The sequence below is a fragment of the Bos grunniens genome, chromosome 9, assembly GCF_055505025.1.
Source record: "Bos grunniens cultivar Pamir isolate PY7600 chromosome 9, Bosgru_T2T1.0, whole genome shotgun sequence".
Classification (NCBI taxonomy): Eukaryota; Metazoa; Chordata; class Mammalia; order Artiodactyla; family Bovidae; genus Bos; species Bos grunniens.
Genome location: NC_141173.1, coordinates 88,161,032 through 88,188,244, shown reverse-complemented (window position 1 = coordinate 88,188,244; position 27,213 = coordinate 88,161,032). Strand labels below are relative to the sequence as shown.

The window sequence follows — 27,213 nt, the reverse complement described above, 5'->3', positions numbered from 1 at the left end:
AATAAAGTCTGTCCCTGTTTCCTTTGTTTCCCCATCTATTTGCCATGAAGTGATAAGACCAGATGCCATGATCTTAGTTTTCTGAATGTTGAATCTTAAGCCAACTTTTTCACTCTCCTCTTTCACTTTCATCAAGAGGCTCTTTAGTTTTTCACTTTCTGCCATAAGGGTGGTGTCATCTGCATATCTGAGGTTATTGATATTTCACCCGGCAATCTTGATTCCAGTTTGTGCTTCATCCAGCCTGGCATTTCCATGATGTACTCTGCATATAAGTTAAATAAGCAGGGTGACAATATACAGCCTTGACATACTCCTTTTCCTATTGGAAACAGTCTGTTGTTTCATGTCTAGTTCTAACTGTTGCTTCTTGACTTGCATATAGATTTCTCAGGAGGCAGGTCAGATGGTCTGATATTCCCATCTCTTGGAGAATTTTCCACAGTTTGTTGTGATCCACACAGTCAAAGGCTTTGGCATAAAAATAAATAAGCAGAAGTAAATAATAAAGCCTAAGTTAATAAGCAGAAGTTAATAAAGCAGAAATAGATGTTTTTCTGGAACTCTGTTGCTTTTTTGATGATCCAACAGATGTTGGCAATTTGATCTCTGGTTCCTCTGGCTTTTCTAAACCCAGCTTGAACATCTGGAAGTTCACAGTTCACATACTGTTGAAGCCTGGCTTGGAGAATTTTGAGCATTACTTTGCTAGCATGTGAGATGAGTGCAATTGTGACCACACACCTGACCCCTCTTCCTCAGAAGCGGCCTTCCCATGCTCCCCATTTCCCCTCAGGACATTGGGCTAGATTCTGCCAGTCCTCTAGGTTTAGGGCTTTCCTTCTGAACTGGCCTGGCACAGCTCTGGAGAAAAATATGTTGGCTAATGCTAGGTGTTGGCCCTGTGAACAGAGTGGACATAATGTTGCATGGCTTCTTGCCTGACAGAGGCTTCGTCCTCTTCCTCAGCCTGTAACTGCTGAGGGTGGTGCCAGGCAGAGAGGTCCTTGCTTAGAGAGCCCAGACCTGCAGCTTTATTCTGCTCTCACATAACTGGGGGTGGAGGGGTGCCAGGAGGGCTATGGATCTCTTTTTCCCGACCCCACCCTTGCTGTGTTTTGCCTTCATAGATGCTCACTCTCTTTCGTATCATTTCACCATTGATCCTCAGACCAGACCTAGGCAACCATGGTGTGTGGTTCAAGGCCAGGTAGATGGAAAGGCTTTTCTCTCCTATGATTGTGGTGGGTCTAAGATCGAGTACATCAGCCCATTGAGAGAGGAGGTGAAAACTACAGAGGTCTGGAAAACATAAGCAGAGACATTGGGCATCAGGGAGTTGCTCAAGGAGCAACTGCCTGACATTACATGGAGAAACACAGGGTCCTGGGTGAGTTTGGTCGGTGGGAATGTAAATTGATACAACCACTATGGAAGACAGTATGGAGATTCCTTTAAAATCTAGAAACAAAACTACCATATGATCCAGCAATGCCACTACTAGGCATATACCCTCAAGAAACCAAAAGAGAAAAAGACACATGTATCCCAATATTCATTGTAGCACTATTTACAATAGCTAAGACATGGAAACAACCTAGGTATCCATCAACAGATGAATGGATAAAGAAGCTTTGGTACATCTATCCAGTGGAATATTACTCAGCCGTAAAAAGGAATGTATTTCAGTCAGTTCTAATGAGGTGGATGAACCTGGAGCCTATTATACAGAGTGAAGTAAGTCAGAAAGAGAAAAACAAATACCATATATTAACCCATATATACAGAAATTATTATGACTCTATTTGCAGGACAGCATGGAGACTTTGACATAGAGAACAGACTTATGGACATGGTGGGGTGGGAGAAGGAAGGAGAAGAGCAGGACAAATGGAGAGAGTAACACAGAAACACTACCATATGTAAAATATATAACCAATGGGAATTTGCTGTATGACTCAGGGAACTCAAACCAAGGCTCTATAACAACCTAGAGGGGTAGGATGAGAGGGAAGTGGGAGGGAGGTTCAAGAGGGAGGAGACATATGTACACCTATGGCTGATTCATGCTGATGCATGGCAGAAACCACACAATATTCTAAAGCAATTATCCTTCAAGTAAAAAATAAATTGAAAAAGAAAGTCCAAGGGCAGGAGGGCCAGATTGAGGGCTTAGCTACATTCATTGTTTTCAGGTAAAAAATAAAGAATATTGTCCTTCCTTAGTAGTCCAGTGGAAGGACCAGGACTTGGAGGAGAGACCAGAGCCAGATTAGGTGGGCCCAGGGGAAGTGGACCCAAGTGGGGCAAAGACTCTGTCAAGCCCAGAAGCTGAGCTGTTTCTTTCCCACAGTGGAGGCAGCCCCTCTCACCCTACAGGGCAAGATAACGTGTTGGCGTGAAGAGGATGGACACACCAGTGGATACTGGCAGTTTGTTTTCAATGAACAAATGTCCTCTTTGATTCAGAGAATGGACACTGGATAGTCGTTCATTCTGGAGGGAAACAGATGAGAGAGAAGTGGGAGAAGGACAGAGCTGTGACCAACTTCTTCAAGAAGGTCTCCATGGGAGACTGTCGGGTCTGGCTTCAGAATTTCTTGGTGCGCTGGGAGGAAATGTTGAAGACCACGGGTAAGTGAGATGAGGAGAAGTGGTAGTCCACTCAAAGGGACATGGACCCACCCCTCTGTGTGTGTGTGTGTGTGTGTGTTTGTGTGAAAGTGACCTATTCAAGCTGAGTAGTTCCTGGGAGAACAATGGCCCTGGGGATGCTCTGTGATCCTCTTTCCTCTTCTGCCTCCTGACATCTCCCTCACAGCACCGGCCTTTGAACCATTGTACATGGATTCTTGCTCACCCCTAACATGAGGGCACCACTCCGATTCTAGAGATTTCCTTTTTACTGACCCTCTCTCTACAAACTCTTTAAAAATATCGGCTATTCTAGTTCTGGAAATCTGTCAATACCACCTCAAACATCAGCTCCTGAGAGGACTTAATCTGTTCCCATCCTCATGTCGCCTCATCTGATGTCACGCAGGACTGAGGGGCTGCCTGGGGACCCTTGCTCGCCCATCCACTGTCTGAGCTCTGTGGAGATGGGGCGCCTCCTTTCCTCCATCTCACCTCAGGACCTGTCACAGGGGCTGCCATATGGTTAGTTGAAATGACTGCGTGACACAGAGACAGACTTGTGAACAGAGCAGGGGAAGGGCAGGGTGGAGGAACTGAGACGGTAGCAGTGACGTATATGCACACTGGAAGTGAAAGTTGCTCAGTCATGTCTGACTCTTTGCAACCTCATGGACTGTATGGGATTCTCCAGGGCAGAATACTGGAGTGGGAAGCCTTTTCCTTCTCCAGGGTATCTTTGCAACCCAGGGATCGAACCCAGGTCTGCCTCATTGCAGATGGATTTTTTACCAGTTGAACCACCAGGGAAACCCAAGAATACTGGAGTGGGTAGCTTATCCCTTCTCCAGCGGATCTTCCTGACCCAGGAATTGAACCAGAGTTCTGCATTGCAAGCAGACTCTTTACCAACTGAGCTATCAGGGAAGCCCCTATATACACACTATCATGTGGAAAATAGCTAACCGGTGGGAACCTGCTATATAACGCAAGGAGCCCAGCCTGGCACTATGTGATGGCCTAGAGGGTTGGGATGGGGGCAGGGAAGGAGGCTCAGGATGGAGTGGGTATATATATAATTATGGCTCATTTGCTTTGTCCTATAACAGAAACCAACATAGCATTGTAAAGAAATTATCCTCCAATTAAAAAAAAAACCCAGACTCTATAGTAGGCTACCTGAGTAAGGGGGGTTGAGGAGGCATCTGCTCAGTTTAGGGTATGTAGAAGGGCTTCACTCTTATTTTCCTTGCAGTATCACTAACTGAAGCTCCCCTCACAGTCCAGTCAACAACCATAGCCATCAAGTCCATCACCTTGATCCTCTCTGTGGTCCTCATGCATTTCATCACAACTGGTTTCATCAGCCCGGATTCTGGGCTGAGTTCCAGAAACAGGTACTGAGGGCAGAATTCAGAGGGAAGGCAGGGGCACAGGGCCTGGCATGAGGACGAGGAAGGTGAATCCCAGCCAACCCCTGCCCCTCACTGAACCTCCTCATCCTGGAACTGAGCAGGGGGATAAGACCCCATATCACCTGAGAGCAGAACTCGACAAGCTCAGCCCTGAGTTCTGAGAGGTCCCCGCTGTCAGGTGACATTGTGAAAAGGGAGGGGCCCTCACTAGGCTGAGGGACTATTGATGCTTAAAGGGTTCAGCCAAGTCCCCTGACTGAGCACAGACTGCTGGCTGGCAGGGCCCCCGGTAGGTGGTGTGAGAATAGCAGGCACTCAGGGCGAGGGCAGGACTCACGGGGGCTGAGAGCAGCTGGGGGGCTCCACATGATGTGTCAGCGGGGAGGGGACCCACCCAGGGGCCAAGACGAGAGGGGCCGGGCTCTCATCCCAGGAGGAAGGGGCAGGAAGGCCTTTGCAGACCCAACTCCAAAGGCCTGTTCTCATAGGAAGTAGCTTGGGTCAAGCAGGCAAGGCAGGAGCCCCACCGCAGAGACTGTGGGAAGGGCTGAGGTCAGGCCTGTGCTCCTGGAGCAGCAGCAGTAGGTCTTTGTGAAAAACTTCTATACCTTGAGGGGAGGCTCAGTTCAGTGGTCCCTGTCCAACAGGGAGAAGTTTTGATAGAAGAAAGCTTCAACCCCTTAACCCTTAAGAATAAATGTGTAGAACCCCTCAGTGGGGAATGAGACAGGCTGGGACAGTCTGCTGCAGTGAATGTACCTGGACAAAAGTCACATCAAGCATCAAAATATGAAGAAATTATAAAGGACTGAAAATAATTGCATGCATGTGCAGTTGGGGCAAATAATCAAAACAAGATACAAAAAGACCAAAAACCCAAGGGGATTTCAGAGCAGCCGGGAGCAAAAGCAGGGTACTGGTCATGATCCCTGCACACAGCACCACCAAGGGGGAACAAACCAACCAGGTCACCCCTCTGGCCTGAACCCAGGACCCGCCCCCACCCTCAACTCATATGCGGGACCGGCTCCCCCACCCTCTGGAGTCAGCAAGGGAACATGTTACTTGTTTTTGCTCCCTCATGAGTCCCAATAAAGCTTCTTTCCCCCTGAATTTGTGTCTGGCCTTTTACCAACTTCTATTGATCGAGTCCAAGAGCACTGGTTGGTAACACAGGAGGGCTTTTGCTGAAGGTCAGGATGCTGCTCGGAGATGGTGTCTCCAGTGGGCTTCCAGCAGAAACAGGGATTGAACATATGCAGATCCCAGGTGGGGAAGCACCGTGTCAGGAACAAATCACATGAAATGGTTGATATGAGTAGAGAGACGGGACGGCTGCCAGGTCCTGACTGCAGAGTATGATGCTGGTTCCCAGCACAGGGCGATCCTAGAGGCAAACACCCTGGATGGGCGGCCAACCTAGACACAAACTGCACGACTGAAAGGAAGGAGACCAAGGAAGGCCCTGGGGCTCCACTGGTTAGGACTCTGGGCTTTCGCTGCCAGGTGCCCGGGTTGATCACTGGTCAGGGAACTAAGATCCCCAAAGCCAGGCAGCCGACCAAAAAACAAAAAACCCCAGAAACGAAAAGAAAGTAGAACACAAGCTGGATGATCAGGATGCTGAAAACAGCCATCCCAACAGCTTGTCTGGATACTTTGCCCATTTTCTAGAACTGAGACAGTTATCAGAACAGAGAATCCATTACTACAGAGAAAGGCCAGTTTCCAGCAGGAGGGCCCTCTTATCACCATGGCAAGCGCAGTGCAGCAGTCCTCTGGCCTTCCCCATCCTTGGAAGCCACAAGGCCATTGACTCAGGTAAGTGCACACTGGGAAGCAGAAGCCATCCCACATTCCTATGGACCCAGTGTGTGACTCACATCATGTCCAGGGATCTGAAGCATCATCGCGACCCTGCTGTTATCAATGTGATGCATGAGATGCAGGGTATTGAATACATAACCATCCTGCATCCTGCTTATAGGGGTATCACAGTGTGTGAAGACCCACACAGTGGTTATTTCACATTCTCCAGATTCGAACCAGTGATGGAAAAATCTCCGTAGTTAGGAATGGGGTGAAGGCTGCCATAGTTGAGAAGTATGAGTACATTCTCATATTGCCTTTCCTTTGCTACAAACAGAATGTGCAAGACCACCCTTTTCTGGGTAAAATGACAGATTAGTGACAACCATGGCCTGAAAGCATGCAGGGCTGTGATCCCTTCACATCTGCTTTTTATATCTGCCTGGTGTAAAGCATTTCTATCAATGGCCGGACACTAAATATTTCAGGATTTGCAGACCAGAGGCCTCTGCAACTGCTCAACTCAGCTGTGGAAGGTGTTCATGGAAAGGACATGAAGGAATGAGTGTGGCGGGAACTGCCCCTGGGACCCTAGGACCCTGCAGCACCCATGACACAGAAGTCCACCAGTGGGGGAAATCGTGCCAGGGGTAACCTGCCTGCCTGCTAAGTCACTTCAGTCATGTCTGACTCTTTGCAACCCTATGGACTGTAGCCCACCAGGTCCCTCTGTCCATGGGATTCTCCAGGCAAGAATACCAGTGTGGGTTGCCATGCCCTCCCCCAGGGAGAGCTTATGACATCCTAATCAGAGCATCACAACCCAGCCCCACAGGGTCAGAGGCATGGCCACGCCACTTGTAGTGGGAAAAGCCTATCATTTAAACATGGCTACTGATATGGTCCTGAGTCTGGTAGAGAAGGGACCTCCGGTCTTGATGAACTGGGCTCAGCTGAGAGGTCAGCTGTCATAGGATAGAAGTGATCGTGTGGTTTGGCATAAGCAGGGCCACAGGGAACAGATAAGATGACCAGCAGGGGACCAAGACCCGACAGCAGAACTGTGGTACCTTCCTGTCCTCTGCTGACCTCTGTGGTTACACAGGGTCCCCGTGGCCCCTTGGACCGAGGAAGCCACTCTACAGCAGAGGAGGGGGGCCTTAGCCTGTAACTGCAGGACCCACCCTCCTATCACATTCCCACCACCAGAGGCTACAAGGCAGGACCGGGCAGGGTTGGGATTCATAAACAGGCAGCTGAGGGAGCCCCTGGATAATTCCCCAGGTGATGAGTCACCCAGTGCTGGGGTTCGCAAACCAGGGCAGTGGTCAGAGGGATTCCTTTGGTTTTTCACATTGTCTTTGCCTGTTGTCGCACCGCAAACCTGGAGGTGCACAGAGACAGACGCCAAAAGGCCTGAAGAGATGAACAGATTTGTCTTCTGTAGATTTCCCCAACTCCTGTCTTAATCAATAACCATTATAGGCTGCCATCTCCATGGTTTGTGGACGATATGAATGTGGGACCAAAGGGTAGAAGTGGGGGTTCCCCCTCCTCACCCTCAGGCCCCATGTCACACTTTGGGCGACTGGGCTCTCATCCCTCCTGGGGACCAGGCTGGGAAGCTTTTGCTGGGGTAAGTCCTCAGGCAAGGGGATAAGATGCCAGTGGTGGAGAATGTGATTCAGGTCCCTTCACAGGTGGGAAGGTATTGGACGCCCTGGGCTTCTCGGGATGCAAAGATGTGGAATGAACTTAGTGAGCTGTGGGGCAGGAGTGTGGCCACTAAGGGGATGTGTCTGGGGAAGGGAGAGCCTTTCCAGGTGGCACGGGTGGTTTATAGCTGGTAAAGATGCCTGGGAGTCAAGGGCAGGGAGTCATGTCGAGGAGAAGGGTTTGTGTGAACAGATGAGATCAGTGGTGTGTGCTTTTCAGGGGGTGTCTAGGTTCCTCCCCACAGGAAGGTTGCCTGTCCCAGGCCTGCCACGGGGGCTCCCACTCCTGGAGGCATGGCTGAGGGGCTGGGAGCTTAGGGATGGCAGTGTTTCCTGCCATGCTCTCCTTGTCCTCTTGCCTCCCCACCTCCCATTGTCTGAGCATTGCTATTTCAACAAGTTTGCCCATTTGCTGGCCTGAAAGTGGCCAACCAGCCCAGCAGGTGCCAACAAGGAAAGGAGCTCACCTAAGGATTGAGGAGGAGGAGGCGGAGGCAACACCATGGCCGTGAACTTTCTAACCAAGGCCAGCTCAGGTCCCACTCTCTGGTTATAATGCATCAACCCCACCCTCTCCCAGCAGGTTCACTGGGAACTCACCACGCTGCGCTTCGTGGACACAGTTGGGCAGCAGAAGCAGGACCAGGATGGCAAGACTGAAGTTGATGCCAGCAGCCCATGCCACCTGAAGCCCCAGGGTGATCCACTCTTGGGGAGGAGCCTGGTTGGCCAGTGGAGAAGGGAATCAGTCCCCAGAGTCCTCCCACTGGAGTCTCTCCTGGGGGCTCCCCCAGGCTCCCCACACCCTCTGTGGGACTGATGTTCCTCAAAAGTTCAGTGATCTGTCCCTCACCTTTCTTCTATCCATCCCCTTCTCTGGATCCCCGTGTTCCTTGTGTTTTTTTAGCGGCACTAACACCTGATAAGGGGCTTCCCAGGTGGCTCAGCAGTAAAGAATCCGCCTGTCAATGTGGGAGATGTCTATTCCATCCCTGGATGGGGAAGATCCCATGCAGGAGGAAATGGCAACACACTCCAATATTCTTGCCTGAGGAAATCCCATGGACAGAGGAGGCTGGCGGGCTACAGTCCACAGGATCACAGAGATACGACTTAGTGACTAAACAACAACTCCTGAGACAGGGGTTGGCGAGTCCTCAGCATGTACAAATTCAGGGTTACCTGCATGATCTCCTCAGGTCCTAAATGAATGTTTAGCCTCTCTTCATTCCCGTAGGTAGCGTTTCCCATTTACAAATGTGTAAATTGAGGCATGTCAAGATGAAGAAACTAGCAGAGTCAGAATTTTGTCTAGATTCCTGTTTCTGGAGGTATCTATAGTCCACATCTGTGAAACTGCTCCAGGTACTAATTCCAGTCTCTGTAGCCCTCCACCTCTGACCTCACGCCTGGGGATCTGGGGTGAGGCCGGGCGTCAGGGACATGCCTGGGGTGAGTCTGGGTGCCCAGGTCCCTGGGGCCTACACTCCTCACACGGGGCTGACCCGGCCCATCTCTCACGGCAGCCTCTGACTTCCTCCTGTTCTCCCAGTCCTTCCTCCCTGTGGTCTGAGTCTACCAGGGGCTTCCGGGTTGCCTCCTCTGGGGAATTCAACCCAGGCTCCCGCCCCCGGCCCTTTTATGAAGGGAGAGTCTCCCTACTCAGCTCACCTAGCCCCACCAAGCTCTTGCCCCACCCAACCCTGAGTCCTGCCCACCCTTGTGGGTCTCTTGTCCTCCAACCAGCCTCCCAGCACAGGTCTGTCCCACAAAGAGACTCTAGTGAGTCTGTTGAGAACCTTCTTATCTCTTTTGCACCTGTTGATTCACAGAGTTTGCTGCTCTCCTTGAGTGGCAGCTTGTGTCACCCCAAGCTAGAGCATGGCGCCAGACTGCGTGTGAGTCAGGGCTTCTACCAGATAAGCCTGCCTGTGGCATTGCGGTCACACAACTCATCAAGATCCCAGGGACCTGCAGTGATTGTCTTAGCCTGGGCTGGTGTCACATGGAGATGGGGCAGAGCTGAGAGATTGGCTTCTCCCTGTGTGCCTGTGTGTGTATGTGTGTGTGTGTGTGTGTGTGTGTGTGTGTGTGTGTGTGTGTTGGGGGGATGGATGGCAGGGAGTCTCCCGTCTGGAGCTCTGTTGGTTGTCAGCCCCAACCAATGCTAGGCATGGTCTCCAAATGTTGGCCAGCACACCAGACACTTTGCAATCTGCTGACTCTGTGCTGGGACAGGGAGCAAGCAATTCTGTGCCCATGGTCTCTAGGAGTGGTGTCTCCATTTCCCACAGTCCTCCAGTGCTCCAGATCATAAACCCTCTTGGTTTCTAAAACAGGAGTGGGGGTGTGAGGCTGCTTCTCCCAGCAATGCACCAGGGCTGGGGTGCCTTATGTAGGACCAAAACCTCCTGCTTCTTAGGCAGAATGCTCCAGTTTTTGATGACCCTTCCATTTCAGAGTACCTGGCCAAAGGGTCCCAACTAGATCCCTTCTTTTCTGTTCCTGCCCTTCTCACCGTGGTTCTTTCTCTATGCTGGTTGTAGAGGGAATGTTCTGCTGGTTTCAGGTCATTTTCTCAGAAAGAGAGCTGTTTTGTATGTGGTTGTAGTTTTGGTGTGTTCATGGGAGAGTGGAGCTCAGGGCGTCCTACTTGGCCATCTTGATTTTGCCTTTGTGTGATCAATGATCTTTCATGTTAGTATTGTAATTGTTTTGGGTGCCAAGAACCATGGGCACATTGCCATCCGATATGTGTGTGTGTCCTGACTGCTCTGTTGACCCGTCCATCTCTCTCCTGAGACTCCTGAGTCCCTGAGACACAGCAATATCAAAATTATGCCATTGACAGGAAGAATCACACATCTCTCACTTTAAATCCAAAGATAGAAATGGTTAAGCTTTTCAAGAAGGCACATCAAAGCCACGATCAGCCAGTAACTAGGCCTCTTGCCCCAAATAGTTAGTCAAGTTGTGAACGCAAAGCAAAGGAAATCAAAAGTGCTCCTCCAGTGAACTCACGAACGAGAAGAAAGCAAAACAACCTTACTGCTGATATGGAGAATGTTTCAGTGGTCTGGGTGAGAGACCACAAGAGCCACAACACTGCCTTAGGCCAAAGCCTAATCCAGAGCAAGGCCCTAGGCTTCAATTCTATGAAGGCTGAAAGAGGTGAGGAAGCTGCAGAAAAAAGTTGAAAGCCGGTAGAGGTGGTTCGGAGAAGGCAATGGCACCCCACTCCAGTACTCTTGCCTGGAAAATCCCATGCACGGAGGAGCCTGGTGGGCTGCCGTCCCTGGGGTCGCACAGAGTTGGACACGACTGAAGCGACTTAGCAGCAGCAGCAGTAGCAGCAGAGGTGGTTCATGAGGTTTAAGGAAAGAAGCCATCTTCCTAACATAGAGTGCAGAGTGGAAGAGCGAGGGTTGATGCAGAAGCTGCAGTAATTTATCCAGAAGATCTAATAAAATAATCTATGTTGATAGCTATCCTAAATTAGAGCTTTCCAGTGTAGAGAAAAGAGTGTTCTATTGGAAGAAGATGCCCCCGAGGACTTGCATAGCTAGCAAGAAGTCAGTTCCTGGCCTCAAAGACTCAAAGGATAGGCTGACTCTCTTGTTAGGGGCTAATGCAGCTGGTGACTTGAAGCTGAAGCTAAGCCTCACTTACCTTCTGAAAATCCTAGTGACTTTCAGAATTATGCTAAATCTGCTCTGCCTGTGCTCTGCAAATGGAACAACAAAGTCGAGATGACAGCATATCTGTTTACAACACTGATTACCAAAAATATTAAATCCACTGTTGAGACCTACTGCTCCCAAAAAAGGATTCCTTTCAAAATATCACTGCTCATTGAGAAAGCACCCAAGGGCCCTGATGGACAAGTAATGAGATTCATGTTGTTTTCACACCTGCAAACACAGCATCCATTCTGTAGCCCACGGATCAAGGAGTAGTCATGATGTTCAAGTCACAGTATTTAGGAAATAGTTTCAGTAAGGCTATAGCCGCCACAAATAGTGATTCCTCTGATGGATCTGGGCAAAGTCAATTGAAAACTTTCTAGAGTGAATTCATGAAACATTTGTGATTCATGAGAAGAGGTTGAAATAACAACATTAATAGGAATTTAAAAGTTGATTTTAACCTTCTTAGATGACTTTGAGGGGTTCAAGATTTCACTGGAAGAAGTAGCTACAATGTGGTGGAAATAGCAAGAGAGCTAGAATTAGAAGTGGAGCCTAATGTGAACATGGGACTGATTGTTGCAATCTAATGGAGAAGACTCTTGAGAGTCCCTTAGACTGCAAGGAGATCCAACCAGTCCATTCTGAAGGACGTCAGCCCTGGGTGTTCTTTGGAAGGACTGATGCTAAAGCTGAAACTCCAGTACTTTTGTGAAGAGTTGACTCATTGGAAAAGACTCTGATGCTGGGAGGGATTGGGGGCAGGAGGAGAAGGGGATGACAGAGGATGAGATGGCTGGATGGCATCACCGACTCGATGGACATGAGTTTGGGTGAACTCTGGAAGTTGGTGATGGACAGGGAGGCCTGGTGTGCTGCGATTCATGGGGTCACAAAGAGTCAGACACGACTGAGTGACTGAACTGAACTGAATGATAAAATTGGAATAAACGAGAGTTGACTCTAATGGATGAGCAAAAAAAGTGGTTTCTTGATATACAATCTACTCCTGGTGACGATTCTGTGAAGACTGTTGAAATGACAACAAAGGACTTAGAATATTAAGTTTAGAATAAATTTAGTTGCAAAGGCAGCAGGAGGGTTTGAGAGGATTAACTCCAATTTTGAAAGTTCTACTGTGGGTAAAACGCCGTCAAAGAGCATTCATGCGAAGAGAAATCTTCTGTGAAAGGAAGAGTCAAACAATGTGGCAAACTTCATTGTCTTATTTTCAGAAATTGCGCTACCCACCGCAACCCTCAGCAACCACCACCCTAATCAGTCAGCAGCCACAGACCTTGAGACAAGACCCTTCACCAGCAAAAAGATGATGACTCCCTGGAGGCTCAGATGATGCTCAACATATTTTAATTTAGAAACAAAGTGTTGTGTATTAAGGTCTGTACATTATTTATTTGCACATAAAGCTATTGCACCCTTAACAGAATTCCGTGTCAACATAACACTATATTGCAGTGGAAATGAAAAAGTTTGTGTGATTCCCTTTATTGTGAAATTCACTTTATCGCCCTGGTCTGGAACCCAGCCTGCAATGTCTCTGAGGTCTGCCTGTATTTACATGGCTTTTAGTCCACGTTTTCCAGCCTAGAACTAACACTGGGATGGCTGCATGGTAGGGTGAACATATGACCTAGTGTTGGGATATGGTGAAATATACATTTAAAAATCCAGAGAATTTAAAGATCACTCCACAACTGGACTGCATGTTTGTTTAGGAGTGATCTTTAAATTCTCTGTTTCCACAAGAAATAAAGCGTTATCATTGGTTTTATTTAGTCTCATAATGTGGAGGAATGGTGAAATACCATGACTTTTCTCCTGGATTAGAAAACAGGCATGAAGTACTTAACTCTTTTGCAATATTAATTTAAGGATCAGTATAAAGGGACGACCTGGTAGGCTGCAATCCATGGGGTCGCTAGGAGTCGGACACAATTTCGTGACTTCACTTTCACTTTTCACTTTCACGCATTGGAGAAGGAAGGGCAACCCACTCCAGTGTTCTTGCCTGGAGAATCCCAGGGACGGGGGAGCCTGGTGGGCTGCTGTCTATGGGGTCGCAGAGAGTCAGACATGACTGAGGCGACTTAGAAGCAGCAGCAGCAGCAGCATAAAGGGTTCCCAGGTGGCGCTAGTGGTAAAGAATTGGCCCGCCAACGCATGAGACACAGGAGACAAGGATTCGATCCCTGGGTCAGGAAGATCCCCTAGAGATGGAAATAAGGACCCACTCCAGTATTCTTGCTGTGAAATCTGATGGACAGAGGAGCCTGGTGGGCTACAGTCCATGGGGTCACAAAGAATCAAACATGACTCAGTGCCAATAGAGTAATAAATTATGAAGGGAATCAGTCAACGTAAAATTTTGTTCCATTGAAAATACACTGAAGTTGTTTCTCTGGACATAGAAAAAAATCCCTGAGTCCTGTAGTAACAGATGTATTTTTCCAGCAATATCATCATTTGTAAGAATAAGGTCACAATGCAGGGAAAAGTCTAATTTTCCAAAAATTAGAAGAAGACTGAAAGAGTTCTGTTTGTGGAGATCTCTTGTTCAAGTAGTCGAAAGTTTCAGTTCAGGGATTCCGTCACTCAGCACCAAGAGAAACTAGGTTTGAAAAAAATAAAGATGTTGAGGAGGATGCTCATCAGATTTGACAAGAGACTCGAGATGGTGCAGCCACTGTGTCATCATAACTGGTAGACAGACTTGGGATTCCTAAGGTCTGATCTCTTGGCTCTAAAGTGAACAGCAGGGGAACAAAAGCAGCCAAGCAAAGACTGAGTCCTGAGGCCAACAGAGCACCTGTCAGGGGCTTCCTGGGAACACAGTCTCCTGCAGAAAAGAAACTGGTATTGGTCCAGGAAGCTGAGGAACTCCTGTCACTTTCCTGGGGCTGTCCTTCCCCAACCTCCCCTCCAGCCCCTCCCTCATTGAGGGGTTCCTATGTCCTCCACCCCCACCCCCACCCCAGGCCCAGCAGCTTCTAGACATCTCCTCCTTCCTTCCTACATCACAGAGTCACCACAGGCCCTGACACCCCCTGCTTAGGCTCAGGACTGGAGCCAGTGAGGAATCAACCTGTTCCCTTTACTCAGGTCCGGATCCTCCACGAGGTGGGCCTAAAGGACCAGGGAGCATGTCCTCGGAGGAGGGGTGTTGCTTCCTGACAGCCTTGGGGGGCTGCAGGCAAACCTCCTTCCTTCGCTCCCCTCCAGCTTCAGCCAGCAGCACACACAGCTCTCAGGACCAGGGTCCCTGCTCCCCATCTCTTCCTGGTCCCTCCTAGCTGGGCGCCTCCACCCCAGCTCAGGCCCACCCATCCCCAGGCACCTCTGCACAAGGCAGGGCCTCTCAGTGATGGAGGCTCTGAGTCCCCAGGAGGCTGGTGACCTGCAGGCCACAGGCTGAGTCCGAACTGCTTCTGCTCCAGGAGCACAGCCCTGGCCTTACCTCTTTTCACAGTCTCTCCTGTGGGGCTCCTGCCTTGCCTGCTTGACCCAGGCCACTTCCTGTGAGAACAGGCCTTTGGAGTTGGGTCTGCAAAGGCCTTCCTGCCCCTTCCTCCTGGGATGAGAGCCCGGCCCCTCTCGTCTTGGCCCCTGGGTGGGTCCCCTCCCTGCTGACACATCATGTGGAGCCCCCATGCTGCTCTCAGCCCCCGTGAGTCCTGCCCTCGCCCTGAGTGCCTGCTGTTCTCACACCACCTACCGGGGCCCTGCCAGCCAGCAGTCTGTGCTCAGTCAGGGGACTTGGCTGAACCCTTTAAGCATCAATAGGCCCTCAGCCTTCCTGTGCCCCAGCCACCCCTCACTTCCCATTGTCATCTGACAGTGAGGAGCTATCAGAACTGAGGCCTGAGCTTGTCTGAGTTCTTGCTGTCAGGTTATATGAGGTCTCACTCACCTGGCTCATTTCCAGGATGAGGAGGTTCAGTGAAGGGCAGGGGTTGCATGGGATTCCCAAATCCAGGAGGAAGGGGTGGGAAGGCGTTTGCAGACCCTACTCCAAAGGCTCTAAATATGCAGTGGCATATTAGAAGTGGGTCAAGCAGGCAAGCAGGAGCCCCACAGTAGAGACTGTGGGAAGGGGATAGGCCAGGCCTGTACTCCTGGAGCAGCAACAGTTGTGACTCAGCCTGTGGGATTCCCTTCCCTGTCCTCACACTAGGCCCTGTGCCCCCGCCTTCCCTCTGGATTCTGCCCTCAGTACCTCTTCTTGTAAAGGATCCAGGCTACGATGCCCATTATGACAAAACTGACGAGAACCCCAGGGGCGATCCAGGTGACGTGACTGATGGGTGGGGCCGTGGGCTGCACTGTAGGTGGGACTGTGGTCGGTGATGCTGCAAGGAGAGTAAGAGTGAAGCCCTTGTCCAGACCCCAAACTTGGCAAATGCCTCCTCGCTCCCCTGACTCAGGTACTCCTATTATGCAGAAGTTTACACCCATCACATGGAGGCCCCTGAGACAGATCCCCAGGCGAGACGGAGGGAAGAGAGGAGTCCACTCCTCATGGGGCTCTGACAGCTAATGGGGGAGAAGGGTTTCCAACACAGCCACTCAGTCCTGCTGTGACATCAGAGATGGTGACCTGAGGATGGAATCCTCAGGAGCTGACAGCAGAGGTGGTATTGACAGATTTCCAGAAGAAGGATTGGTGACATTTGAAAGAAAATTCTGGAAAGAGGGTACAGTGAAAAATAAATCCCAGAAATCAAAAAGATGTCTACAGGTTTGGGATCAGCAAAAATCCATGTTCAGTTGTCCAAAGGCCTGTGCTGTGAGGAGAGCTATCAGGAGGTAGAAGAAGAAGGAGAATGACAGAGCATCCCGGATCATTGCTCTCCCAGGAACAACTCACCTCTGACGGATCACTTCCTCAAACACACACAGAGACACAAACACACACAGAGGGGTGGGTCCATGTCACCATGAGAGGAGTATCACTTTCTCTTCCTCTTCTCACTTACCCGTGGTCTTCAATATTTCCTTCCATCGCACCATGAAATCCTGAAGCCAACCCTGACAGTCTCCCATGGCGACCTTCTTCAAGAAGTTGGTCACAGCTCTGTCATTCTCCCACTTCTCTTTCATCCATCTGCCTCCAGGGTGATCCACTCTCCAGTGTCCATTCTCCGAATCAAAGTGGAGGATCATTACTCCATTCAAGCCAAACTGCCAAGATCCACTGACGTGTCTGTCATCCTCACAGCGACATGTCATCCTGGCCTGCAGGGTGCGAGGGTCTGCCCCCACCATGGGAAAGAAAGAGCTCAGCCTCTGGGCTTGATAGATTCTTTGCCCCACCTGGGTCCACCTCCCTTGGCCCAGCTAATGTGGCCCTGTGCTCTCCCCAGAGGCCACTCCTTCCACTGGACTACTAGGGAAGGACCAGTATTCAATTATATTTTTTACTTATAAACAGTGAATGTAGCTGAGCCCCTAATCTGGCCCTCCTGTACTTGGACTTTCTAACTCACCTCTGGGCAAGTGTTTCTCCAGTGTAAAGTCATGCATGTGGTCCTTGATCCAGTCCCTGATGTCTCTCAGTGTTTCGATCTGTGTTTCCCAGGCCTTTATGGTTTTCACTTCTTCTCCCAATACACTTGGGAGTATGATCTTAGCATGACCACAATCATAGGAGAGAAAAACCTTTCCGTCCACCTGGCTTTGAATCTCACACCACGGATGTCCAGGTCTGGGCTGAGGATCGACGGTGAAGTCAAAGGAAAGAGAGTGAGCGTCTGTGAAGGCAAACCGCAGTGAGGGTGAGGTTGGAAGAAGACCCATAGCCCTCCACCCCAGTTCTGTGAGAGCACAGTAGGACTGCAGGTCTAGGCTGACAGAGCAGGATGGCCCGGCCTGCCCTCCCCAGCCCCTCATCTGGTATGACTGAGGAAGACGAAAAGCCTCAGTCAGGCAAGAAACACCACAACCCTGGATATGCCCCATTTCCACTCTGCTCACAAGCTCCGCACGTGGCACTAACCGACACATGCTTTTCCCAGGGATGGGCCAGGCTGGTTCAGAAGGAAAGGCCTAAATCCAGAGGACTGTCAGCTTCTCTCTGAGTGTCCTGTGAGAGATGCAGAGGATGAGGGGGCTGTTCCTGAGGAAGCGGATCACAGTCAGTGAGGCTGGGGTTGGGAAGGATGAGCTCAGAACCCAGAGCTGGGGAAGGGAGAGTTTATAATCACGGGTCACTGGGCTTAGCAAGGCTGGGGAGACATGGTAATCTCCCACTAGGACAGGTCTTGGAATCCTGGAGAAAGGCCTGGCCCATCGGGCATGAAAGAGAAAATCCAGAACTTCCGAGGCAGGTGGTAGAGGAGGCGATCCAAGGCTCAGAGAAGTGAATCTGCCAGGGTGGACACGGTATGAAAGGGCAGGAGAGTGTGCAATCCACCAGCTCCATGGGAAAGCCTGATGGACTCTATGGAGCTCGAGAGGAAAGCGCAGATGAGAAGCATCTCCAACAGCTCAAGGTTGACTTTTGCAGAAGGTCAGGGATGGTGGTAGGAGACCGTGCTCCTGTGGGCTTCTACCAGGAACAGGGATGGAAGTTGTAGAAAAATCAGATTCCAAGTAGGGGTGCTCTAGGGCCGCAGAAAAGTAGGTGCAGTGGTCAAAGTGATTAGGGAGTCTCAATGCCAGCCAGGGCCTGACTGCAGAGAATATGATACTGGCTCATAGAACAGGGCGATCCTAAAGGCAAACAGATGGGCAGGAACCCAGATACAAACTGTACCATAGAAAGAATTAAAGAAAGACAGAACACAAAGCTGGATAATCAGGAAGCCAAAGGCAGCCATTCCTACCAAACACCTGATCCAGGCCCATTTTCCAGATCTGAGCCACTTCTCAGAAGGTGTCACCAGAGAAAGAAGCCATGTTCTAAAGAGGAGGGTCCTTTCATCACCACATCTAGTGCAAAAGTCCTTCCATTCTTTCCCAAAGAGCCACACGGTTATTTACTGGGGTAAGTGAACCTGCAGAAGCAGAAACTACTCTCACATTCACATTGCACCTAGTGTGTTTCTAATATCAGGCACAGGAATCGTAGCATCATCATGGTCCCCTAATTGTTGAAGCCATGCTTGGAGTACCAGGCCATCAGTGGACAGCAGTCCCAGGTTCTGCTTACAGTGGTTATCACTGGGTCCACAGACCACACAGCGGTCATTTCACATGCCCTGGCCTTGTGATAGGCATGGAGACCTGAGTAGCTAGTAGATTATCATGGGGTGAAGACTACTGTAGTAGTCAATTCCAGATTCAAACTTCAGACCCTACTTCCCCATCCCCAATAGTATGTGTGTACAACATCCTGGAGGAAATACAGAGACAGGTACCAATCTACAACCTCTCGAGGGCTGCAGGGGTGTGGTCCCTATCCTATCTCCATTTAATACCACTGTGGCCTTAGGTTTCCTGTAATGGTACAGAAGAAATACTTGAGGCTTTGCCGACCCTAGGTCTCTGCTGCAACCTGCTGTCCCAGCACAAAAGCAGTCACAATAGGTGAATGATGGGCATGGCTGGAGCTGCTTCTTGGGCAGATGACCCAGCAGAACCGGTGACATCAGAGGTATCTGTGGCCAGAAAGGTGCTACGTGCCATTTTCTATGTGAAGGCTCACAACACAGATCCCGAGTGTTCTGAAGCTAGGCCATGCCACTTGCAGTGGGGAAAGTCACACCATTTAAACGTGGCTCCTGGTGTGGTCCTGGGGCCTGGCAGAGATGAGGCCTCTGGTCAGGGACTGGGGTTGCCCATCGTGATGTGTGCTCATCAACCCCTAGTCATTAGTTCAGCTAGGCCAGCCGTCATAGGACAGAAGTGGTTATGTGTTTTGGCATAAGCAGGGCCACAAGGAACAAACAAGACCCACATCTCTGGCCTAGATGTGAGCCCAGAGTTGTTATATGGCCACTATCCTCTGCTCACATCTGTGGATTCCTGTATGGCACTTTGGACCAAGGTAGCTACTCTGTAATAAAGAAGCGGGGAGCATTAGCCCATAACTGCTGGATGGTTTTTATTTACCTAATAAAAAGTACTGCATGTTGAAGACAAATCATTCTCAACACTAGTGAAAGAAAGCAAAACTTTAAAGGTGAATCAACTACATTACCTTGTAGAAGTTAAGAAAATAAAAAGCAGTTGGTAGTAAGATTGTTAGTTCAAATATGTGTGTTTAAACAATTTTTAAAACTATTTTGTAAAAATATACCTATACCTCAAAAGCTGCTGCTAAGTCGCTTCAGTCATGTCCAACTCTGTGCGACCCCATAGACGGCAGCCCATCAGGCTCCACCATCCCTGGGATTCTCCAGGTAAGAACACTGGAGTGGATTGCCATTTCCTTCTTCAATGCATGAAAGTGAAAAGTGAAAGTGAACTCGCTCAGTCGTGTCCGACTCTTAGTGACCCCATGGACTGCAGCCTACCAGGCTCCTCCATCCATGGGATTTTCCAGGCTGCTGAAGGGAAGTAGGTAATTTCCCTACTGTTCTCTGGTCCTTTCTTACTACTGCTGAAGGGAAGTAGGCCACTTCTCTACTGTTCTCAGCCATGAAGGATCAGCAGACCCCTTCTGAATTGCTCTCTAGTCCCTTCTTACTCCTGCTGAAGGGAAGTAGGCCCCTTCCCTGCTGCACTCGGCCCTTGAAGACCAGCAGGTCCCTTCTCTGCTGCTCTCTGGTCCCTGTTTACTACTGCTGAAGGGAAGGAGGTCCCTTCCCTGAGACTCTCTGGTCCCTTCTTACTACTGCAAAAGGGAAGTAGGTCCCTTCCCTATTGCTCTCTGGTCCCTTCTTACTATTGCAAAAGGGAAGTAGGTCCCTTCCATACTCCTCTCGGCTCTTGAAGGACCAGCAGGTCCCTCCCTACTGCTCTCTGGTCCCTTTTTACTACTGCAAAAGGGAAGTAGGCCCCTTCCCTGCTGCTCTCGGCCCTTGAAGGACCAGCAGGTTCCCTTCCCTATTGCTCTCTGGTCCCTTCTTACTACTGCTGAGGGAAGTAGGTCCCTTCCCTATTCCTCTCGGCTCTTGAAGGACCAGCAGGTCCCTCCCTACTGCTCTCTGGTCCCTCCTTACTACTGCTGAGGGGAGTAGCCCCCTTACATACTGTTCTTGGCAAAAGAAGGAGTGGCAGGTCCTTCCTTATGACTCTCTTGTCTCTTCTTACTGGGGCTAAAGGGAAGTAGGTAATTTCCCTACTGTTCTCTGGTCCTTTCTTACTACTGCTGAAGGGAAGTAGGTCCCTTCCCTGCTGCTCTCTGGTCCCTGTTTACTCCTGCTGAAGGGAAGGAGATCCCTTCCCTGAGACTCTCTGGTTCCTTCTTACTACTGCTGAGGGAAGTAGGCCACTTCCCTACTTCACTCGGCCCTTGAAGGACCAGCAGGTTCCCTTCCCTATTGCTCTCTGGTCCGTTCTTACTACTGCTGAGGGAAGTAGGCCCCTTCCCTACTTCACTCGGCCCTTGAAGGACCAGCAGGTTCCCTTCCCTATTGCTCTCTGGTCCCTTCTTACTACTGCTGAAGGGAAGTAGGCCCTTTCCCTACTTCCCTCGGCCCTTGAAGGACCAGCAGGTTCCCTTCCCTATTGCTCTCTGGTCCCTTCTTACTACTGCTGAGGGAAGTAGGCCACTTCTCTACTGTTCTCAGCCATGAAGGATCAGCAGGTCCCTTCTGAACTGCTCTCTGGTCCCTCCTTACTACTGCTGAGGGGAGTAGCCCCCTTACATACTGTTCTTGGCAAAAGAAGGAGTGGCAGGTCCTCCCTTATGACTCTTTGGTCCCTTCTTACTGGGGCTAAAGGGAAGTAGGTAATTTCCCTACTGTTCTCTGGTCCTTCCTTACTACTGCTGAAGGGAAGTAGGCCCCTTCCCTGCTGCTCTTGGCCCTTGAAGGACCAGCAGGTCCCTTCCGACTGCTCTCTGGTCCCTCCTTACTCCTGCTGAGGGAAGTAGGTCCCTTCCCTGAGACTCTCTGGTCCCTTCTTACTACTGCTGAAGGGAAGTAGGCCCCTTCCCTACACCTCTCGGCCCTTGAAGGACCAGCAGGTTCCCTTCCTTATAGCTCTCTGGTTCCTTCTTACTACTGCTGAGGGAAGTAGGCCCCTTTCCTGCTGCTCTCGGCCCTTGAAGGACCAGCAGGTCCCTTCCCTATTGCTCTCTGGTCCCTTTTTACTACTGCAAAAGGGAAGTAGGCCTCTTCCATACTCCTCTCGGCCCTTGAAAGACCAGCAGGTCCCTTCCCACTGCTCTCTGGTCCCGTCTTACTACTTAGGGAAGTAGGTCCCTTCCCTACAGCTCTCTGGAACATTCTTACTACTGCTGAAGGGAAGTAGGTCTCTTCCCTACTGCTCTCTGGAACATTCTTACTACTGCTGAAGGGAAGTAGGTCCCTTCCCTACTGCTCTCTGGTCCCTTCTTACTACTGCTGAAGGAATAGGTCCCTTCTCTACTGCTCTAGGCCCTTGAAGGACCAGCGCTCTTTATCATGGATCAGTTAACACCAGCAGGGTGGCCGGGGTAGGAGCTATTCACCTTTCAAGGGCTCAGGCCAGGTGGGCAGCATCAGGTGGCCTGGCTTCTCCTGGGTGGTAGAGGCAGGCACTCACAGCAGGATGGATGTGCAGGGTGGTCTCCCTGGGATGGGGATCCGGCAGGCCGCCGCCAGTACCGCTTGGGTCCGCTAGGCTGCCTGCTGCCCCAGCGCCCCTTGGCCCCAGAACTCCCACGCACTGTATCAGTGTTTGGGCTTGAGCTGTCCTGTCCTGGCAAAGTAGATTCTGAAGTTACGACACTAAATGCACCTCAACTTGACAGTAACTTCAAAAAGCTTCACATCTTAGAGTTGAAACAAAGGAAAAGTTGCCATCCAGAAATCAAGGAAGGAAAACCAGCCTTGGACAAAACGACCAGCGGAGGAACCCATTTATGATCCTGTACATGCAGCTCCAGCCATGTCTACACGTGTGTTTTATATCAGCCTAGGGGTTTGCTGTCCAGGTATATTTCTTGTAGTACTAGTATTAGCTGTTTTGCATCTTCATAGTGTGAAAAGGATTGAACTGGGAGATAGCATCAGCACCAGCAGTAGTTCCCAAGGGCTGTCTCAGTCCCAGTCGTTCCCAGATGTCTCGGTATGTGAGAGGCAACACATCCAACAATACAACTCCCATCTCCAGTTATCTGACCTTGTGGCTAGAGGAGTACGACTTGAGAAGTGTCGCTCTTTTGGAGGCCAGAGCTTAGGTGAATGATATCAAAATATCTATCCAGGGAGAGGAACTCAAAAGATATACACAGAAGGTACCTTTTGGTGTAGTATCCATGGGGTTTATGTAGATGAAAAAGATCCAGATAAAGAGCAACAAGCATTTGTAAAAACAGTTAGAGTTCGAGCTTGTGAAATTCAGCTGATAGCGATGCTCCCTGAAAGCTGAGAGCTATGAGATCTTCATCACAGAAATCTTCCTATTAGCCACGTGTGAACAGAAGAAGCGGAAAAGCCCATGGTGGACTGCCTTACATTAACTGGGGGTATCTTAAATTGTTTTTACGACAGTGCAAATATGTAGAGACCAATAGTCTGCAGGCAACTTCTCAACGAAACCTAGTTCACATGGCTGCTCAGATTGCCTGTGGAATGAGCTACCTGGTCAGAAGAGAAGTCTTCCACAAAGACCTGGCAGCTAGGATCACTGTCATTGATGACAACTTCAAGTTAAGAGCAAAGCCAATCCCTCTCCAAGTCTTGTTCCTCATGGACTCTCACTGTCTGGGGAACAACAAAAACACGGGATCGATGGATGGCCTTTGAAAGTCTGGTTAAAAATGAGTTCTCCATCCTTCCCTGGTGATCCAGTGGCTAAGACTCCACACTCCCAATGCAGGGGCGTGGGTTTGATCCCTGGTCGGGGAACTGGATCCTCCATGCCACAACTAAGAAGTCAGCATGCTGCTACTAAAAGAGCCCACGTGTTTATGACTCTGGCCAAATGCCCTAAGTGGACATCTACCCATTTGATGTGGCCCAGTACCTGAAAGAGGGTTACCAAATAGCCCAGATTATCAACTGTCCTGATGAACTATTTGCTGTATTGGCTTGTGCTGGGCCTTCGATCCAGAGGAGAGATGGAGTTCCAGCAGCTGGCCCGGTGTCTCACAGAGCTGCATGAAGCCCTGGGGGCCTGTGTCTGACTCTCCTCTCACAGTCCCCCAGCATCAGGAGGAAGGTGCCTGTCGAGGCCCACTTGGAGCCAGCTAGTCACATACATCACCCAGCATCACAGAAGCACGTTTGTCTTCCAGAACACGTGCCTTAGGAATGCTTTAGCATCTGAACTTTCGAAGACAGATTTAATGATGTGGAATACTTTCTCAATATCACTTTTATTAGCTTGAACTGAAAACGTTTATGTAAATTTTTTACACATAGTTGCCTTTGAGGTCAGAGATGGCAATGGCACCCCACTCCAGTACTCTTGCCTGGAAAATCCCATGGATATATATGTATATGATATATATACATGCACATGTATATACATACATACATACCCTGCATATAAGTTAAATAAGCAGGGTGACAATTTACAGCCTTGACAGACTCCTTTTCCTATTTGGAACCAGTCTGTTGTTCCATGTCCAGTTCTAACTGTTGCTTCCTGACCTGCATACAGGTTTCTCAAGAGGCAGGTCAAGTGGTCTGGTATTCCCATCTCTTTCAGAATTTTCCACAGTTGATTGTGATCCACACAGTCAAAGGCTTTGGCATAGTCAATAAAACAGAAATAGATGTTTTTCTGAAACTCTCTTGCTTTTAGGATGATGCAGCGGATGTTGGCAATTTGATCTCTGGTTCCTCTGCCTTTTCTAAAGCCAGCTTGAACATGTGGAAATTCAAGGTTCAGTATTGCTGGAGCCTGGCGCAGGACAGCGGCGGCTGCGCGGCGGCTGCGACGGCGCAGAAGGGCAGATCATGGGCTTGTGGTTTTCAGGGCGTCTCTGGGTCCCTTCCCTGGGCTCCAGGACTCCCACTTCCCAGGGCCGGGCTGAGCCCTGGCGGGCCTCAACAGCATTTCCTGTACGTTCTGGCCCCGTTTTCTCCCAAAGTCCCCGCATTACTGCTTCACCAAGGCACCCCTGTTCTCGCCCGGAGAGCCCGCAAGTAGCCCGGGGGAGCCACCGAGGTGTAAAGGACCCAGGGGAGGGAAAAGAGGAGAGGGCGGCGGCACCACCCCTTAAGAAGTTTCGCGAACCCGCGCGCACCCAACTTCCCCGCGCCGCGCCCCCGCCCCGCGCAGGTTCATCCCGGAACTCACCGCCGGGCGTCCCGCTGAACCAGACAATGAGAAGCAAGTCCAGGAAGCCAAGACGGGTCTCAGGGCCACCTATCTCTCTCTCCCTTTGCCATCTGGATCTCGATTTTGCAGGAGTGGAGGATGGCGGGTCAGAGGAGCGGATCCTTTCTGGGGCGCTGCGGGCGTTCCTCAGCCCGGGCGCCCCGCCCCAGGGCCAGGCCGGTGAAGTCATTAACCTGCGGTTTCCCCAGACTGCTAGCTTGCGACCAGGATGTTGCCACTTCCTCCTCTAACCACTTATTTTAGCGTTTCGTGGTCTGATAGCCAGAACATTCCTAGTTAGATCATTTTGTCATTTTGGTCTTCCTAATTAATAGAAATTGATCAGAGGTCGTCAGGGAAGAATTTCTGGCAAGAAGGTCTTGGAGGGGCGATCTCAGGGCTTCCTGCTTCCCCATCTTGAGCTTGCCTTGGATGATCACTGACTTCTTCATTGTATTGAGTTTCCTTAGGGTTTTCCATACCATCTTATGAAAACTTAAAGAAACTTTTCAGCCAACCCAGTTATTGTTTCCGGTGCCAGTTCAGGTGGCAAACTTAATTGATAAACGTCGTCTGTGTCCTGACCGTTCCACTGACCTGCCCTTCTCTCGCCCTCTCCCTCTCCTCCAGCTTCCTGAGTCCCATAGACACAACAGTATTGAAATTAGGCCAGTTCATCACTCTGCAAGTTTGCTTCTGTCCCATTTGTTTATTTTTTCCTTCAAAATTTCAATGCCAATGCATTTTGAAGAGGATTCTGTGTAATTCTACAGGTTGTGTGCCCTCCTTTTTTTTTTTTTTTTGTATAATTGTACAACTTTGGAAATTACATAAGTTATAATGATCCAGTATTATTTGTCATTCAAAAAAAAAAAAAACAACTAACTTTCTCTTCTTCCCAGCAACCATCTAAGGGGAATTAAAGTTCCTGACAGAAGGCCCGTTCAAGATGGCTTCTACTCTGGTAGAAACAGAAAACAAAAAGATGAGGAAAAGCAATAAAGAAATGGGTCCTCATCAAACTTACATACTTTTGCACAGCAAAGGAAACCATAAAACAAAAAAGGCTAACTACAGACTGGGAGAAAAGACTTGCAAATGATGCAGCTGACAAGGGCTTAATTTCCAAAATATATGAAAAACTGTTACAACTCAGTAATAAAAACGGGGAACCCAATTAAAGAATGGACAGAAGATCTAAATAGACATTTCTCCAAAGAAGGCATACACATGGCCAATAGGCATGTAAAAAGATGCTCAATATCAATATTTATTATTTTTAATTAATTAAAATTTTTATTTTATATTGATTGGAGTATATAGTTGATTAAAAATGTGTGTTAGTTTCAGGTGTATAGCAAAGTGATTCAATTAAACATATACATGTATCTATTTTTTTACAAATTCTCTTCCCATTTATGTTATTATAGAATATTGAGCAGAGTTCCCTATGCCACACAGTAAGTACTTGTTGGTGATCTATTTTAAGTATGGTAGTGTGCATATGTCAATCCTAAACTCCCAGTTTCTCTCTCTCCATCACCTATCACCTCTGGATATACGCCTAGGAGTGGGATTGCTGTATCATATGGTAGCTCTGAACCTGCCTGCAATGCAGGAGACCTGGGTTTAATCCCTGGGTCAGGTCCTGACCCAGACAGTAGGAGCCATTTGGCTTTTTAACAAGTAGGATAGGCGTTTTATAAGGAGAGTGAGTAGGGCACAAGAGACCCTGACGTAGCAGCTTAGAGATGTTGGGTTTTAATCCCTGTTGATGTATTTGGGAAATAGGATATTGAGGTTGATTGGGAAACTTTGTTGGATCTTTTAGACAAATATAAATGGGAGTATGGTGGGAGTATCCCAGACTATAGGGTTTACAGACGAGGAGGGTAATGGGGGAGGTGAAGAAATAGTAGGTTCGAGAAGGAGTAGCCAGGCCAGGTCAGGAGAAAGATTTGGAACAGTGAGGAAAGCCTAGAATTTGAAGAGTAGATCCCTTCCAAGGATTGGAGTGGGGCATTTTGGGAGTATGAGGAAAGAATGAGAGAAAGGGGTATTTTGAAGTGTACAAGGCAGAGGCTTGGTAATCTGTGGTGTAGGCACTAAACCGTCAACCCCACGACAGAGATCTGAAAGACTAGTTTTTCTGGAATAAGCAGGTGTGGCAGAACAGGTGGCCCCTGTGTTGATAAGAAAACAGATGGGCTTCCCTGCCACTGTGAGATACCCTGGACTCCGTAAAGGTGATGAGAGTTGGGGCCTGGGGCTCTGGGCACCTTCAGTCTTCAGCAGCCGGTCCGAGGAGCCTGGGCAGAGCTGGGTCTGAGGACTCCTGCTCGGGACTGGGAGGAGATGTCCAGATCCCTAGAGAGGATTAGGGCAGTCCACCTTCCAATGTCCCTTTATGCCACAATTAGAACATGGACCTGGAGGGGACCTGGGCTTTGGGCATGAGCGGGCCCAGTGCCCTTCTTTACTGCACTTGTAACAGGGCCTAGATGATTTCTTTTCTCTGTCAGAGGATTAAGGTTTGGAGCTGTGTAGAGCAGAGGTTCAGAGATGATATTTAGCCTA

At 49.5% G+C, this 27,213-nt stretch overlaps 1 protein-coding gene across 1 annotated transcript; it reads right to left on the bottom strand.

The window, feature by feature from the left end:
• Positions 1–13,629: 13,629 nt before the first annotated feature.
• On the bottom strand, positions 13,630–24,798 carry LOC147366326 (UL16-binding protein 3-like). The gene is made up of 5 exons (XM_086318305.1): positions 24,616–24,798; positions 16,764–17,027; positions 16,254–16,529; positions 15,494–15,626; positions 13,630–14,116 (listed from the first exon to the last, which is right to left on the bottom strand). The coding sequence occupies exons 2-5, from the start codon at positions 16,798–16,800 to the stop codon at positions 13,972–13,974; spliced, it is 591 nt and encodes a 196-aa protein (XP_086174431.1). The 5' UTR covers positions 16,801–17,027; positions 24,616–24,798; the 3' UTR covers positions 13,630–13,971.
• Positions 24,799–27,213: the final 2,415 nt, after the last annotated feature.

Bases quoted from the DNA above. Each gene is read 5' to 3' on its own strand.
- LOC147366326 (XM_086318305.1), bottom strand. From the start codon at position 16,800: ATGCATGACTTTACACTGGAGAAACACTTGCCCAGAG. The intron at 16,530-16,763 runs GTGAGTTAGAAA...TGGTGGGGGCAG, and splicing joins GGAGAAACACTTGCCCAGAG to ACCCTCGCACCCTGCAGGCC. The intron at 15,627-16,253 runs GTAAGTGAGAAG...CTCTCCTTGCAG, and splicing joins GGAAATATTGAAGACCACGG to CATCACCGACCACAGTCCCA.